Source organism: Neovison vison, chromosome 7 (assembly GCF_020171115.1).
Source record: "Neovison vison isolate M4711 chromosome 7, ASM_NN_V1, whole genome shotgun sequence".
NCBI classification, from domain to species: Eukaryota; Metazoa; Chordata; class Mammalia; order Carnivora; family Mustelidae; genus Neogale; species Neogale vison.
In genome coordinates this window covers 46303377-46321408 of record NC_058097.1, presented here as the reverse complement: position 1 = coordinate 46321408, position 18032 = coordinate 46303377, and the positions used below count along the sequence as shown (strand labels likewise).

General features: G+C 43.9%; 1 protein-coding gene across 1 annotated transcript in view; it reads left to right on the top strand.

Annotated features, from left to right (window-relative positions):
* The first annotated feature begins 282 nt into the window (after window positions 1-282).
* LOC122913316 (putative protein ZNF720) overlaps window positions 283-18032 on the top strand; it is a 59418-nt gene continuing 41668 nt past the window's right edge. The window contains exons 1-4 of the mRNA XM_044260081.1: window positions 283-507; window positions 702-760; window positions 4160-4286; window positions 4996-5091. Of these exons, the coding sequence (XP_044116016.1) occupies window positions 746-760; window positions 4160-4286; window positions 4996-5091 (238 nt within the window). The 5' untranslated portion in view covers window positions 283-507; window positions 702-745. The remainder of the gene's footprint in view (window positions 508-701; window positions 761-4159; window positions 4287-4995; window positions 5092-18032) is intronic.

Here is an 18032-nt window from a genome sequence, read left to right as displayed (position 1 = left end):
TTTACTTTGAAAGAGACATTTGCATTCATACGGGAAAGTTCTGTCTGCCAGGGGTCTCCTTCTATGTAGCAGAAAGAGAGAGAAGGTTTCAGTCTCCCTAAACTGATGGTGGAGAAGGCAGGGCTCGAACTCTTCACCCAACCCCAGGCTTGGTCCCCCTGCTTGGTCTGGTCACCTCCCCAGTTCCTTTCCAGCAGGGTCACCTGTAGAGTTTCAGGAAGGATCTCCTCTGCGGGCCTCCCCTTCAGATTCTGTCAGTTGGTTTGGGCGAAAACAACACTGTTGTGTTAATTAAGGGCGCCAGAAGATACTTAACGAGGCCAGTGGGGAGCCCGAGGGCTTTCTGTGGTTTTCTGAGAGTGGATTTGCGGCTTTGGTCCTGGAGAAGTGACGGGGTCTCTGCTCCGTGAGTCTGGGAGGGTCCGGTCCCTGCAGCCCGCGGTTCTGTTGCGGACGTTGAAGTTGTGAGGGGCGGTGGCAGGGGACCCCTCCCTCCCCACAAAGCAGGTAAGGAAAATGCAGCGATGGGTGTCCTCAGGGGAGCTTACAGTTTCTGAACTGCTCCGGACACAAGGACTCGAAAGTTGGGCCTTTTCTGCATCTCCGAGTCCTGCCCGCGGGCGAGCGGTGTGAGGACGACGAGGAGCTCTGTTGCTGGATTTCAGGGCATTTTCTCCTGATGCAGCTGTGATTTCCCACAGGTCCCTCGTGAGGACGAAATCTAGAGGTGGAGGCGAAAGCAGAAATGGCCGGTTCTCAGGTGAGCCTGGTGTCCCCGCAGAGCCGTGTCCTCTGTTTCCTCACAGACCCTCGCGTTTAGAAGCTGCAGATGTGGATGCCTCGAGTTCGGGTGCTTCTGGCTTCTGCATTCACCTGTTTTTAAGATCTGGTCAGAAGTGATATTCACGGTTAGGTTTTTAGAATGCTTCTCTATGTCCCAGAGCCTTCTGTCCTGTGTCCCCAACCTGGCCGTTGTCACTTTGAATTAAAGTCCCACGAGGAGTGATAATATTCCGTTGGTGGCAGATCCGGAGGGGAAGGGATTGAGTCCGAGATTCCTGTGGCTGATGAGGTCTGGTCCTGGGATGTCTGGGAGGGAAATCACTTCTCATTTAGGCTCTCTGGATTCTCGATCAGCTGTGTGCAGCTGGGGAGGAAGGAAATGTGGACAGAAGCTCCGTGGGTGTGAGTCCAGAAAAACTTGGAAACATCTCATTCTAAGAAAGGGAGTATGTGTGTCTTCATCTTTAGCACGTGAAAGAGATATTCTACTTAAAGTCCATGAGAGAAGGGTTCCTGGGGGTCTTCATTGACTAAGCTTGGACTGTTGGTTGAGCTCAAGTCAGGATCTTAGGGTCCTGGACTTGTATCCCCTCTTCTGGCTCTGTTCCCAGAGGGGAGTCTGCTTGACATTCTCTTTTTTTCTCTCCTGCCAGTCTCCATGTCCTCTAAAGTATAAATCAGTCTTGGGGACTGAGGGTGGTTTAGTTGGTTAAGAGTCTGCTTTCTGCCTCCAGCTCAGGTCTTGATCCTGGGGACCTGAGATCCAGCCCCACATCGGGCTCCCAGGTGGGCTGGGATCCTGCCTTTTCCTCTCCTCTGCTTTTCTGTCTGTTTGCCATTTCCTTCTCACTCTCTCTGAAATAAATACAGTAATTTATTCCAAATTTTATTTACTGTGGCACCTGGGTGGCTCAGTGGGTTAAGCCTCTGCCTCCAGCTCAGGTCATGATCTCAGGGTCCTAGGGTCCAGCCCCACATTGGTCTCCTAGTGGGCAGGGATCCTGCTTCTCAAACTGCATCCTCTCCTGTTCTGCCTGCTTGTGCTCTCACTTGCTCTCTTTGAAATAAATACAATCGTTGTAAAAAATTTTATTTATTTGTAAGAAAAAGAGAGAGAGCACAAATAGGGTGTACTATGAACAGGGGGAGAAGGCTCCCCACTGAGCAAGGACACCCTCCCACCCCCAGCAATGTAAGAGCTGTTCCCAAGACCTTGCGTCTTGGCCTGAGCAGAAAGGTGAGGTCCACTGACTGAGCCACACAGAGGCCCACAAATAGAATCTTTAAAGAAGTTGAAAATAAAACTAAATCTTAAAAATTAAAAGAAAGGCATAAAGTGGTATTACTAGCACAGGGACACTGTGCTGTTTCAGTGTAGTGTCCCTGTCAGTCGCTTGGGGACCCAGATGCGGGTCCATGAGTGGCTGGAAGCCCATCCAGCAGTGCTGCCTGGATTGCCCTGAGCAAGGATAAAGGTGGAAGGAGTTTCCTGAAGACCTAAGAGATCAGCAGGCAGGAGGGCACAGCAGAGCTCCTCTGCAAGCGGGTATTAAAGGGGGATGGAAGGTGAGGAATTTGGGGGAACCATGAAATTGCTCCTTTCTGCTCACTGTGCCTGGTTGTCAGAAGCCCATTGGCTCCTTAGGGTCTTGGTAATTTTTTTTTTTAAAGATTTTGTGTATTTATTTGACAGAAATCACAAGTAGATGGAGAGGCAGGCAGAGAGAGAGGGAAGTAGGCTCCCTGCCGAGCAGAGAGCCCAATGTGGGACTTGATCCCAGGACCCTGAGATCATGACCTGAGCCTAAGGCAACGGCTTAACCCACTGAACCACCCAGGAGCCCCTGGTCTTGGTAACTTTGACGTGCATCCCCTGATAGCCCTGTCTGGACTCAGCCAAGGGGACGCTGGGACCCTTCCAGCACTCCTTTTCTCAAGCCTGCTTGCCTAAAAGCACTCCCTACAGAAGGGAAGTGTTTGAATTGTGAATGTATATCCACTGTATTTGCATGATTAGATTTACATTATCAATTCCTGCTTTCAGTCCACAGGAAAACACCAGTGATGGTGTGTTCTTTGATGTGCATTAGGCGCTGATAAGATTTGTTTCCGTTCAGCTGATGTGAACTACTTTTATTGGCTTGGTGCTGCTTGTCAGATCCTCCCCTGTCCTGTTCCTATTTTCCCTCCTGTCATTTGTAAGGAACATGGGATACTGAGGAATATGCGGGAACTATCGTATTTCAGGTGTCAATTTCTTTCTTCTGCATTTCTCTTGCTTGTAGGTTTGTTCTTTCTCTTTTCTTCCTTCCCTCCTTTTTTCCTTCTTTCTTTCCTTCTTTTAAATGTTTTCTCAGCTGAGAGAGAGAGTGCATGAGAGTGAGGAAAGGGAAAGAGGGAGAAGCAGATCCCTACCCAGTGGGGAGCTCAACTCAGGGCTACATCCCAGGAGTCTGGGATCATGACCTGAGCTCAAGGCAGACCCTTAATCCACTGAACTATCTGGGTCCCCCTTGCTTATAGTTTCTGAGGAGGAGAACAAAGCCAAAGAGGTGTGGATAAAATTAAATGTCCTTCAACTTCCAGTCTGTTGATAAATACCTGAGAAAGGCAGAGTAGGACATTCCTCAGGGAACTCACAACTGCCTCAAGGTTAATGTTTTGTTGGATGCAAAAAGCAGCCTTAGCCTAACAATAGACCTCCAGGATCCTGTAATTTCTCTTTTTAACAGATGAAAATTACTTTGGAAACTTCTTGAACTCTATCCCCCAGATGTAGCTTGGCCACCCTCCTTCAAGCTTGTGGCCCCTGATAGATATCTGGAGGGTCTCCTGGCTAAAGTGTTAACTAAACAGTGAGTGAGTGACCTCATCAAAACACCAGCTGGGAGGCCTTAAGGGTCCTAGAAACTTGCTTCCAAATTCCCTAGAGCCTCCTGCTATCCCTCACCCACTCCCCACCTGACAGCATAGAAGCAGTCACTGCTCACAACTTTCCTCTCCCCTTGCTTTATTTAGGACCACAGTGTTTGTACCATGGGTATCTCAACAAATTATTCACTCCAGAACCCCAATATTTCACATTGGAAACATGTCTAGAATTCTTGACCATTAGATCCTCTCCTACATCCCAACACTTTGTGGTGGACAAGGAGGGCTGTCACCGCTGTGTAGTCGATAGAGTTGACTTCTGGGAGTGAAAGTTCTCAACCAAGCAGCCCCCTGCCCCATAGGTTTTTCTTTTTTCCCACACCCATCTCAGGGAGAAGGAAAGGTCGGATCTGGTTCTAGCTGGTGACATAAACCCCCACTTTCATCTTAGGAAACATCGTGAACTGTGTCAGTGGCCACTTGGTGACTGTGGTATTTATTACAGGGACTGCTGACCTTCAGCGATGTGGCCATAGAATTCTCTGAGGAAGAGTGGGGACGCCTGACCCATACTCAGCGCCAACTCTATCTGGATGTGATGTTGGAGAACTATGGACACCTCCTCTTCTTGGGTGAGGAAAACTCCTTCCAGATTTCCCAAACCCCACTCAGGGTTTTATTCCTTCCCATAAAGACTGTCTTTTTGGTGATTTCTCATGGAATGACTAGAATTCAGATCCAGGCAGAAAGGGAAATATGTAGGGCTTTGTAGATGGAGAGAAAAATCTTCATGGGGTTTCCTTCTCAGCCTTAGCTTCTCTTTCCACAAGGAACCATCATTGCTTGTGTAAATGAGTGGCAGTTCTCAACCTTTAGTGACATAGAATGGTGCTGCTCACATCTTAAACTGAAATTTCCCCTTCTTACTATCATGTCTACTACTTGGAAGTGTAGGTCAGGATGTGAACATTGGAAATTCCTACTGAGGGTTTTTTTTTTTTTTTTTGAAGACTGTATTTACTTACTTGACAGAGAAAGATGATAAGTAGGCAGAGAGGCAGGCAGAGAGAGAGGGGGAAGCAGGCTCCCACCAAGCAGAGAGCCTGATGTGGACGTCGATCCCAGGACCCTGAAATCATGATCTAATCCAAAGCCTGAGGCCTATCCCCCTGAGCCACCCAGATGCCCTACCTCCTGTGCATTTTGAAGGGACTATTGTGGAACTCTTTTGGGAAACCATTTTCTAGGATTGTACAATATCATCTCTTCTCTCCTGATCACAAGACTCCTGGAAATTTAGAATTGGCAGCAATAGCCATTTTCTTTTTTACACATAAACAGGTCTCCTTCTATCAAAGCCAGACCTGATTATATATTTGGAGCAAGAGAAGGAGCTCTGGGATGTGAAGAGAAAGGAGACCGGAGGCTTCCATCCAGGTAGGTGGGATTGAATGAGGCAGGTGACAGAGGGGAGGTCCAAGTCTGAAGGAGGAAGGTAGACCTTAAGCAGTGGTTTGAGTAGCTCTCCTTGAATGAAAATCAGTTGGAGACTTGCCTAGCTTTATGTCTCTCTCTTTCCAAGAGGAACGTCTGCTCTCCAACATTATGAAGCTCGTGCATTCTCTGGGAATTTTCCTTCAGGTGCAGTGATGGTCCATCACATCCATAGGAGAGCCAGGAGACTCTCCTTTGAGGGGGAGGGCCCCCTAACCTGAGAGCTTAATGTTGCTGTGAAGGCCCTGGGGAAGGCATCCTATTTCTGAGGACCTGTATGCTACGGCCTTTGTCAGTTCTGGTTTTCATTATGGAGCAAGTAGTTCAGGGTAGTTGTATCCACACTGGGATTTGTTGGGGAAATTCCCAGAGCACTGGAGACAGATTTTTCATGTTCTCTGGCTTCTGCTTTCTAATGTTATGGAGGCATTAATCTTAGTTTTACAGAATTGAGTTTCAGTAACTTCATCAGATAACAAAGCACTGCTCTAAAATGAGAAAATGTACTGCTTTATTTCATTTCAACTGGTCTTTTTTCTTTTTCTTTCTTTCTTTTTTTTTTTTCCATATAGAAATTTCTTTTCTATGAGATCCATTCCTCTGTGGTGAAATACTGTAATGTCTCTATTTTTTTACTAGAATTCTGACATAACAAATGCTCTTGGGGAAATAGCACATTTAGAACTTGAACTTGTAGCCTATAATAAATTGTCATTTATTACCTTATTTTTTAATAATTGCATCATTGTATGATTCTTCTGTGAACTTCTTTTGACTTTGTCGTATGTGTTTTCACTTTCTAATTAGTTTTATATGAGATTTATCTTTGATTTTTTTGCATCAAATGTCCTGATAAGACATGGGCATGTGCGTTACAAGAAGTGAGTTAGACAATTAGTAATATTCCCATATAGTTTGTTTAAAAATTTTATTTGTTCAAGACAGAGAGAGAGAGAGAAAAAAATGAGTATGAAGGGGAAGGGCAAAAGGAGAGGGAGATGCCAAGTCCCTGCTGTGCAGGGAGCCCAGTGTGGGGCTGGATCCCAGAACCCTGAGATCATGACCTGAACTGAAGGAAGATGCTTAGCTGACTGAGCCCCCAGGTACCCTAACCCTCCATGTTTGAAAAATCCTTGTGTCCAGCAAAGCATGTTGCTTCATAGGAAATTAATCATGAGCTTTTTCTTCTACTTTCCTCAGAATGCATCAGAATTTAGCCCCAAATGTTAATTTCATACACAGTGTCTCTCAGCATATTTTCAACATCTATGATGTTTATTTTTTCAGAAATGAGGATGTTATTTGATTCCTCTGTTGTAACTGAATGAACTATAGGGTTACATTCTCTGGACGAGAACGAATATATTAATACCATTATACACATCTTTCAAGCTTTTAAAGTGTTCATAAAATTCTCATTTATAGCTCATTATGATTGATTTTAATGACAATTCTTTACAATATTATAGTCCATTAGACATGCCAATCAATTGCTTGTTTTTCATGGGTATGTGGACACAGTTCAAAATTATGGTAATATAGGGCGCCTGAGTAGCTCAGTGGGTTAAGCCACTGCCTTCGGCTCAGGTCATGATCTCAGAGTCCTGGGATCAAGTCCCGCATCATGCTCTCTGCTCAGCAGGGAGCCTGCTTCCCTCTCTTTATCTGCCTGCCTCTCTGTCTACTTGTGATCTCTCTCTATCAAATAAATAAAAAAATTTTTAAAAATTATGGTAATGTAGAAGTTTTCCTTTTCTGTCATACATCAGTGTTTTATTTACAATATGGGTTGAGTTTTCTCTTATTCTGCTTTGGTAATTTCCTAAGCATGTGCTTCTTTGTCTGGCTCATTCCACATGAGCTAGGTGTTGGTTGGGTCTTATCTGTGCATATTGTTTGAGGAAGAGAATTTTCACCTCAGTATATTTCAGCATATTTCAAGGCTATATGAGTATAACTCAAAAAAGAATGAGGTTGGGGCGCCTGGGTGGCTCAGTGGGTTAAGCCGCTGCCTTTGGCTCAGGTCATGATCTCAGGGTCCTGGGATCGAGTCCCCGCATCGGGCTCTCTGCTCAGCAGGGAGCCTGCTTCCTCCTCTCTCTCTCTCTGCCTGCCTCTCTGCCTACTTGTGATCTCTCTCTGTCAAATAAATAAATAAAATCTTTAAAAAAAAATGAGGTTTATGCTTTTTGCTGGTAAATTATGTGTGTTTTTGTCTTGTGTTTGTATGTCGCACGTACATACTGTGCCACCCCTACTTTTTGTCTCCTTGGTGGGGTAGTCAGTGAATGTTGTACCATGTCTAGGTGAGTTGTCATCCACATAGAATTAATTTCATCATGTATGTGTGGGTGAATGTATATTCTCTGCATGAGAGAAAGACTTTTTTGAATTCAGAGGAATTTTCAAACATTTTATACTTCTGTATATACTTTTGTTTTGGTATGAACTATAAAAGATATACTTTAATTAATTGTAGGATTAATACTCATGATATGTCTTGGTACCTTTTCATTGAGTTATGCATCTTCTATGAGTATTTTCATTGTGGTTACCTTAGGGATTCATTAAAACAACTTAGTTGTAAGTGCACCTTTCAATTTTGTTTTTATTTTTTAAAGATTTTATTTCTCTATTTGACAGAGACTGAGAGATCACAAGTAGGCAGAGAGGTAGGCAGGGAGAGAGGGGGAAGCAGGCTTCCCGCTAAGCAGAAAGTCCAGGGTGGGTCTCCATCCCAGGACCATGAGATCCTAAACTGAACCAAAGGCAGAGGCTCAACTGACTGAGCCACCCAGGTGCCCCTAAAACAAACCTTTTAAAACTCAGTGTCAATTATATAGAAAACTCTTCTTCCTGTCTCTACCCCTGCGCACCCTCCCGACTTTGTTAACAACGTCACAAATTCTTTTATGTTGGATCCTTTATTACCCACATTTGTGATTTTTATTTTTCAAAACAAAACTCTGTAGCAGAAATAAATGTGACTGGTATCTCATTGCAACACACAGCACATTTGTGTAATTGTCTACATATTTATGTTCAGTGGAGAGCTCTGTGTTCTCATGTGGTTGTAGTTTCTGGGTAGAATCTTTTTATTTCATCTAGAAAGACTTCCTTTAATGGTTCTTGTAGGACAGATCTACTGGTGAGCCTAGAGGGGTTTTTACTTGGGAATGTCTTCGTTTCTGCTCTGTGGAAAAGAATTTTGCTAGGTTAAGTATTGTTGGTGAGTATCTTTCAATCTTTGAGTACCTGAGTATGTTATGCCAGGCCCCATTGCTGTTTGGACTCCTGAGAATCCTCCTAGTGATTTTCTAGGAGCTCTTGCACAAGATGAAGTGGATTTGCCATTGTCTTTCTTTTAGATTTATTTATTTGTCACAGTAGGTGAAGAGGCAGGTAGAGAGGAGGAAGTTCTGCTGAGCAGAGAGCTGGATGGAAGGACTCAATCCCAGGCCCCTGAGATCATGACCTGAGCCGAAGGCAGGGGCTTAAACCATTGAGCGACCCACGTGCCCCTATCATTGTATTTCAAAGGTCTGTTGGCATCCGTGCTGTTGGGTGAGTTAATTACAACATGTCATGAGTCGTCCCATTCTTTGTATGTGGTCTGCTGTACATACCATGGTTTTATAAGGAAGTAATTTGAAGAAATAAAATATGAAGGCAATTATAATGAAAAGAAATTTACCGTAGTGCACTGGATTTATCAAGCAAACTTCTCTGTGTCTAAGTGGACCGTTATTGGTGAAAAGCACATTATTCAACGGTTAGCTGTGTTTGTTAGCAGACATGAAAGGATTCAGGGACAGATGGATCTCTAGAGAGGGACAATTACTTTCAGTGTGATTCGTTTTTTCTTTTGACTCTATTTTGCACATGTAGATGGACATCCAAAGAAAGCCAGAGTAGCAGAAGTTTCATCAGATAAACTAGCCTTTTATCTTTTGTTTATACTGCTTAGATATCAGGGTACTGCTGACCTCACAGAATGGTCTCTATTTCAAAATTATAAGATTTTTTTTATTGCTAAGATTTGATAAGGATTGTCAGAATGATTTTGGTAAAAATTCTTTTTTTTCTCTTGTCCTGAACCATGGCTCACCATCTAATGCCCAGGGGTTCTACCTAACGATTGCTTATTGAAGAAAGTTACTATACATATAATGATAAGCCATAGCTACACAATTCTCAAGGACGATCAATCAAATTTTACCTTGTATGTTTCTCCTGTTGTTCTGTGAGCATAGAGAACACAAGCAGAGATTTAGGGTTTTGATCTGCACAGAATACAATGTGTCTTATTAAGCTAAACACAGATTTTGCAGTTCCAGATCTAACTAGGAAGAAACACGTGTAGATGCATATGTGTGTGTACCTGTACCTTCAGAAGGAAATTGAATCTTGGTTCAAACCAGATCATTTCCAAGTTTGAACATTAATGATTTCTTAGCAAGCAAAGAAATTCTAGATTCATAATAGAAATAGTTTTCTTCTCTGTATTGTATTGAATTTATGCTTCCTACATCTGGTGTATCTTAGTTTGAGAATCTCCCCATGTGAATCATCTCTTACATGACTCAGTTTTACTCCTGTAGGATCTACTCTGTTTTCCTTACTCCTCTGTCGACCTGTTGCTTACCTACCTTGATACAGATTTTTTTAAAGATTTTATTTATTTATTTGACAGACAGAGATCACAAGTAGGCAGAAAGGCAGGCAGAGAGAGAGGAGGAAGCAGGTTCCCTGCTGAGCAGAGAGCCCGATGCGGGGCTCAATCCCAGGACCCTGAGATCATGACCTGAGCCGAAGGCAGAGGCTTCAACCCACTGAGCCACCCCGGCGCCCCCTTGATAGAGATTTTAACAAGAATTTCCATGGAATGACATGGTATTCAAAATTTAATTTAAATGTGAGAGTAATTCTCCAGGGGGCATTATAAATTCCATGTAGTTAAATTGAGACTTTAGTCCTTCCTTTGCAGTTGGAGAAGTAAGAGTTCCTTAGTCATTCTTCTTTTCTCTTCTAGGAAGTGACGTCATCCATGTTGGTCACTTCAGTGTCAGCATTTGATTAGGTAAAAATGTGGAGAGTTTGTGAATCTTCGTATTTGTTTCTGTTTTTGTTTTTTAACACTTCCTTGAAGGAAACAAAGATGGAACAGGGCTGGGTGCTGAGTAGTTGTTCTAACTTAAACAGGACACAGTCTTCTGTTAGGAGTGATGGAGCAGCCCAACAGAAGAGATGAAACAGATCAGGCTGAAACATTGGCCAGGATTCTTTATCTGGGAAGAGGACCCCTGTCCAAAGCTACACTACTGACTCTGAATCTACAAAGAAAAATTGCACTTCCTTTCTTCCCAAATGCTGTCCTCCTCTTCTGTCTCATCTCTGTTTCAGGGGTGGAGGCATCACAGCTGACTTTCCCTCCTGTGTTCTGGAAACCTCTTTGTCACTGCATTCCCCACCCACCTAAGCCATGCAGGGCCTTGCTTAGCCTTAGGAGTAGCTTGGAGTTTTCTAATGCCACTGTAAATGATTGATAACAGGACCACATGAGGCTGTATGTCTGTTTTAAATACAGTGTTTTCACCACTGCACTGGAAGAAAAGCAAAAAACCATTACTAGGCCACAGGATTAGTTTAGGCACTTGACACTGGAAATTGGGAGGACAGATAAAACATGATGTTGCAACAGTTTGAGAGGAAGGTGAGTGCTATGGAAATGAAATATTGTTTATTGTTTTAAACAATTACCCTCCAACCCTTGAAATGTGAGCAAAGATGTGGTAGAGAGGTCCCTTTGGTCACTGCAAGGCCTTAGGAAGCTTCTCATAATGAGCTGATGGGACAGAGAAGCATTCCTGGGAAATGTGGCTGTCTGGGATGTCCGATGCTTTTCTCATGATGTAGTGTATTCCCTGCTGGTCTTGAGGACCAGCTGCTATTGGATGCCATTGATAATTGTACTCTCTGAGGCCCAGATGCATGGAGTGTGTGGAGAGGGGGTATTAGTTGATTGATTTATTTTTTTTTTTTAAAAGATTTTATTTATTTATTTGAGAGAGAGAGAGACAGTGAGAGAGAGCATGAGCGAGGAGAAGGTCAGAGAGCGAAGCAGACTCCCCATGGAGCTGGGAGCCTGATGTGGGACTCGATCCCGGGACTCCAGGATCACGCCCTGAGCCGAAGGCAGTCGTCCAACCAACTGCGCCACCCAGGCGTCCCTTAGTTGATTTAAACATGGTAGGCATAGCTTAAAGATGTCACATGACAGAGTAGATGTTGAAGATGAAGAAGGCTGCCAGACACTTAGAATGAGAACCAGTCAGGTGTGTATTGCAGTTCCACAAAGCATTGGTACCTCAGGAATATAACCCAACATAGGTCTGATCCAGGGTAGATGGGTGACCTTGCAAGCATGATGACCTGTGGTTGGCAGGGTTCTCCCTCACTTCCACTCAGCCCTGTGGTGAATCTATCCTGTGCTCTGATCCATGGGCAAGTCAATGATTCATTGAGAACTCAGTCACCAGTTTCCAGCAGTGACAATTTCTGCTTCAAACAGCCTTCCCAATATTTGGGATAGCTGTCCCTATTTTGTTTCAGAGCCCATGCTTTCCCTACACCCCTCTTGACCTGAGTGAAAAGAGGATTTGTATGAGTTGTAGAGACAGGTAACGTTCAAGTTGGGTAGCATGGTACGCTCATATTGAACAAGGGATCAGTTGAAGGATAATAGATTTTTCAGTAGCTGTTCTGCTGTGGTCAGCAGTACCATGAAACCCTGCTGTGTACATGGAGAAAAGAAGGTGGCAATTTGCATATTTACATATCCAGTGTGTTGGTACATGCTCATGTCTTCTGAAATAGCCCTAATAACCACGAGTATAATCTTGATTTTTACATGTCTTCTTTCTGGGTTTGTCCACGCTCCGCCATAGTGCTTATACTTGAATTTTCTTGGCCCCAAGATAACTGCTCAGCACCAGAGAGCAGTCATGTTTCTTGCAGCAAAGAACACAGTGTAAACCTGACAGGACATAGGAGATTTGATTTGAACCATTTCTGCTCCCATTCAGGGAAATCATCCTCCCCAAGGCACCACTCTCTCTATGCCACTGACCAGAACTGTCACAAGGGCCGGTCTATGTTGAAACACGACTGTAGCAGAGGTGGACGTGGAAGATGTTTGTGAGTGTCTCTTGTTTGAATTCTTTCACAGTGTCTGGCACAAAGGTGATGACACTTTGCCCTGAAGCTAACTAGCTGTTTCAAAGAAGCCCTAAATTAGAGAGTGTCCTTAATCTGAGTGCATGCTGATTTTCTGCTGCATGCATTGGCATCTTGATAAAGAGCTGCTTAAGCCTGCAGTTGTTTCTGATCATCCAATAAAAATAGTCAAATACAGGGGCACCTGGGTGGCTCAGTGGGTTAAGCCGCTGCCTTCGGCTCAGGTCATGATCTCAGGGTCCTGGGATCGAGTCCCGCATCGGGCTCTCTGCTCGGCAGGGGGCCTGCTTCCCTCTCTCTCTCTCTGCCTACCTCTCCACCTACTTGTGATTTCTCTCTGTCAAATAAATAAATAAAATCTTTAAAAAAAATAGTCAAATACAGATTTATCGTGAGAATGCTATATTCAGCACCATATAATCCATAACATGTATTAATGTCTGTCATGCGTTTCTTTTTTTTTCTTTTTTTTTTTTTTAAAAGATTTTATTTATTTATTTGACAGAGAGAAATCACAAGTAGACGGAGAGGCAGGCAGAGAGAGAGAGAGGGAAGCAGGATCCCTGCTGAGCAGAGAGCCTGATGCGGGACTCGATCCCAGGACCTTGAGATCATGACCTGAGCCGAAGGCAGCGGCTTAACCCACTGAGCCACCCAGGCGCCCTGTCATGCGTTTCTTAACTTAAAAAATTATTTACATAAGTTCCAGATAAGTTTAAAATAAAGAAAAGATGTATTCATTTACTTTACAGATAGCTCAGGTGAGAGGCAGGGGAGGGGCAGAGGGTGAAGGAGATGGAATCTCAGAGTGACTCCCTTGTGAACATGAAGGCTGACACAGGGCTCGATCTCAGGACCTTGAGACTGCGATCATGACCTTATCTGAAATGAAAGTTGGAAGTTTAACCCACTAAGCACCTAGGAGCCCCACTTTTTTTTTTTTTAAGCATCATTTATTTTAGAGCACACTAGTGAGTAGAGCAAAGGCGCAGAGAGAGAGAATCCTGAAGCAGACTTGCTGCAGAGTGGAGAGCTGATGACGTGATCGAGCCCAGGACCCTGACATCATAAACTGAGGTGTAATGAAGAGTGGCAACTTAACCAACTGAGCCACCCCAGAACCCCTGTTCCCATTCACCTAAATTTGGATTGCTTTCATTCAGGAACATGAACTAAAGTGTATCTGGGGTGATCTCAGCAAGCTGAAGGAGGGGGGAGAGAAGAGACATGGAAGAGGAGGAAGCCAAGGTAGATCCTGTTAAGAGTCAGATTTATTAATGAATAAAGGAAATGCATGGTGTGTATGTTGTGTGTATGTGTGTGTGTGTCCCAACACGAACATGACCACAAGCATGGAGGTTCTCTCAGAGTGACTTCTGTTGGGATAACTCAGGATATAATTATGACTTAGTTCCTGCAGAGGTTGTCAAGTTTTGTCTGGGTCAGAATCACCGGGAACACTTGTAAATTTGGATCCCTGTACCCAGCCTTACATTACCATGTCAGTAGCTTTGGGGTGCAGCCCCCCACCTTTCCTTTCTTACCCAGTGTCAGGTGACTGTCTAGGGACTAGACTCTGCGAACCTACATCTTCATAGTCGGGTTCCTCAGGAAAGGTAGTAGCCCTTGAGTAATGTAGTGAGATACTCATGTGTGTCATCTTGGTTCTCCAGGTGTGAACCTAGACTCCTGTGTGTTGGTGCTTTCTTGTATTGCACCTTGGATGCCTGACCTTTGTTTATAGTATGGAGGAGTCAACCAGGAAACCACTCAGGCTACATATGTGTGGTGTGGGCTGGAATGTTGACTTTGAAGTGTCCGTTCAAGGAAGCTATTCTGTGTGAGCACAGCTGGATGAATCATTGGCATGTCAAGGAGGAAAAAGAATCCAACCCAGGTCACCTTCTAGAAGGGCCTCTTTCTGCTTTGTCCTGTATGCCTCATGTTCCTCTGTAGGTCAGCCAAATTCAAACCCTGACTCTACCAATAGTGAGAGGCTCACTATATCTTTCTTTATCTACATCATTTCTTTCAAAATCCATAAATGAAAAAAATAAATCATTTCTTTCAGTACAAGGAGAATAGTATTAGCCCTAACCCATTGGATCCAGAGCACTGAATACATTAAGAGCAGATTCAGTAACCGTGGGACATCTGTTGTTTGCAGTATGTAGAGGATGGTGTCAGATGCTAGTGAATATTTTGGATTTTCTTTTTAATCATTAAAAAGTAGCCCATATGGGGTGCCTGGGTGGCTCAGTGGGTTAAGCCACTCCCTTCGGCTCGAGTCGTGATCTGGGATCGAGTCCCACATTGGGCTCTCTGCTCAGCGGGGAGCCTGCTTCCTCCTCTCTCTCTCTCTCTGCCTACCTCTCTACCTGCTTGTAATCTCTCTCTGTCAAATAAATAAATAAATAAATAAATCTTTAAAAAAAAATGTAGCCCATAAGTCGTGTTTCGTACTGAATCCTCTCTGAATGGCAGTAGTGCACCTTGTAAAAAGAAAAAATTCCCTGTGTGCATTCGAAACATGGAAGTATCTGTCTGATGCCAATTTTTATTGGAATCCTGTGGAATTTCTCACTCTTGTATCTGTGCGTTCCTTTCTGAAATGGCAGGAAGGCGAGTATGAGTGGTTTTATTCTCTATCATCTGAATGTAGCCAACTGTTTGGCATTCCTTCTAGAGGCATCCCATGGACCTCTGAAGCTTCTGGTATAAACCATGCATGATCATTTTGTATATGAACTTACTCTGTTTGAGCACAGAGGGCTAGACATCTGTCCATGGACATGTGTGGACTCCTGAGTGCCTCCAAAACCTATGCTGGCAACTCCGTGATCAGCGAGGGTCAGAGGTGATGCTGAACATGTGGCAGGACCGAAGGTCACTCTCTGTTGCTGGACAGGACTATAGGCTGGGCTCTGTGGCTGCCCAGGTTCACTGATGAGTCTCCCTGCTCATGTAGAGCAAGAGGTTATGCTCAGTGCTTGGTCTATGGTGCTGGTTTGGTTTTCTCCCCAGAAGCCTGTAAGAGAGGCTCTCAGGTTGTCTAGGGTCTTTCTTCAGGCTTCTAGTGGTGCAGGAATGGAAGCTAGCATCAGCCACGGGAAGTGACTTAGAACGTGCATAGCTACCCAGACAGAGAACATAGAATGTTCTAGTTCAAAACATTGGCTGGACACCGAGGTCAGTCACAGGTGCTGACAGTTCCCCTTAAGCAGATAGTTTCATCTACACAGGAGAATAGGCAATCAGTGGACATTGTCTGTAATGGAGTACCACTCATGCTGACAGCTTTTGGGTGAAAGATTTTGACCATGACTTTTGATGAATGCTACATTGTTAGGTTCACAGAGTGGCCAGGGATGTGTCTTTGGTGGTATGGTGTGCATCTTGGGTATCTTCCAGGCCTTTGTCATTGGCCCTATGACTGATGGCTGGAAGATCTTAAAATCAAACCTTCCAGGTACATTGACTTTGGCATCTACCCTGCATGTGACTGTACAGCAGTGCCAAGTGAGCAGCAAAAGATCATGAAGGAAAATGTATATGCACCGTAGTGGATATCCTAGCCAAATCACACTTGTGCCTTATACAGTATTGTCGCTCCTCCTTGAAGTCATGTGGTGACCTCGTGATCTGTATGAGCGTTTCCTTGATGGACATTTTAGTTATAATGGTCATTCCACCTATATTTGTGTATAAAAATGCTTGGTAGTATAGTGATAGCATCTTAATCTTGGGTCGAGGACAGATGAGTTTATTGTACAGAAAAACAGATGGTTTGTTTTCATGGCGAAGGATGGGGCATATAAGCTAGATGTTCCTTGAAGATGCTGGGGTTTCCTATGTTCAGCGTGTCCAACACAAACCCACCGCATGTGCAGTGTGTCCCTGTTTGAGTTGGGGGTGGGCGGCTGGCAAGTGGAATTAGTGTGATGAAGATGTTTACGATGTTTGCTGTGTCATGAGCCATAAGACACTTGGACTTTGATCTCGGAGCCTCTTGTCTTCTGCCCATATTGGAACAGGTTACAGTATAGAATGTATGTCATCTTGGAATTTTTATATTTACTGAGATTATCTGTGGACTTTATTCAAACAAAATAGCTATTCATAGGTCTCTCTCTAGTTTGTTCATTTAAGTTGTTGTTTTGGTTGTACACATAAGTGAATACGTATAGTATTTGTATGTCACTTGGTTCACATCGCATAACACCTTCTGGGTCAAACCACATTATCACCAATGACAAGACACAATGAAAAAAGCTGAAAGAGACACAAATACAATGAATATCCTGAATGTTACCAGTGTGGAATGGAGAAGGATGATGGGCAACATGAGAAAGTGGAAATGGGAAGTACAGGCTTCCAGGGGGTGAAAAGAATACAGGGAATTCCTCCAATGGTTTTCCCATAGCATTTTATGGTGCCAGATACTAGCTACAATTGGTAGTATAGTAGCACCTATAGAGTTGTTGAATCCCCATGTTGTACACTTAATGTAATGGAACATTGTAAAGTATATATTAATAGAAAGGAAATCAAGGTGGATGTCAAGAAGCATATACATACGTAGATTAAAGTAGTGTCTTAAGAATTTGCAGGTAAAGAAAACTAAACCTACTCTTCCAAAGTAGCTAATCCTAACAGTAGGATAAAGTCCTAGGAAAGCAAACTGAAATGTATCACAGTGGAGATAAACATTCCTCAATGTGGAAGGGAAGGGACAGGGAAAGAGAGCATGTGCCCAGCAGAGCAAAGAAGGGAACTGGAAGACCAAGAAGAGCTGTAGTCTTCACAGGCAGCCCAGGAAGAGCAGCCCAGGGCATACATGGAAGGACAGTTATTCCTGTGAGAGCTTCTTAACTCCATTTCCTTGAGTGTGGTCTCCCTCCTCTCACCACCGAGGAGCATCAGGAAGGCTTTTCTTTGGAGGTGGATTCCTCGGGGAAGACCAGAAAGTGCAACCAGGTTGTAGAACTGCTCATTGTAGGCAAAGTCAGTTTTCAGAAAGAAGCCTAGTTTCAAACAAGTAATCCTGTAGCCTGAAGCCATGGGTATTAGTAGAAATGCAGGGGAAACTTGAAATTGATAAAGGCCATGGATTCAGTGGGGTCCAAGCTACAAAATTCAGCGTTGTACACAGAAGCAGATTGCACCTGCGTTTCATGTGATGGAGGGAGCTGTTTCCATGAGTATGGTGGCATGGAAAATTGAAGAAGGAGAAATAAGAGGAGGTGCAGAGAGGAGTGATAGGGTTAAGTTTGCTATGCAGGAGTAGGGCTGGCTTGAATGAAGAGTGAAGGGAAGCAAAGGACTCCATACTCACCTGTATGCTCTGCCCCCCTTTAAGGAACCTTTGAAACTATCATGATTCAGTCCTGGAATTTTGAGTGGAGCGTGCATTGTCGATCAGGTGGCACATTTGTGAAAAGTAGAAACTCAGATGCTACCCAAACATCCAAATCGGAGTATGAATTTTAACAGTATCTTCAGTTCATTGTCACACACATTAACATTGGAGACGTGCATATCTAGCTCAGCCAGACTTTTCCATTATTCTACTCCTGACGTTATGTCTGTAGGACATTAGTTTGATAACTGTGCCTGGTTGTATGCCTTAAATCAGGATATATGGTCTT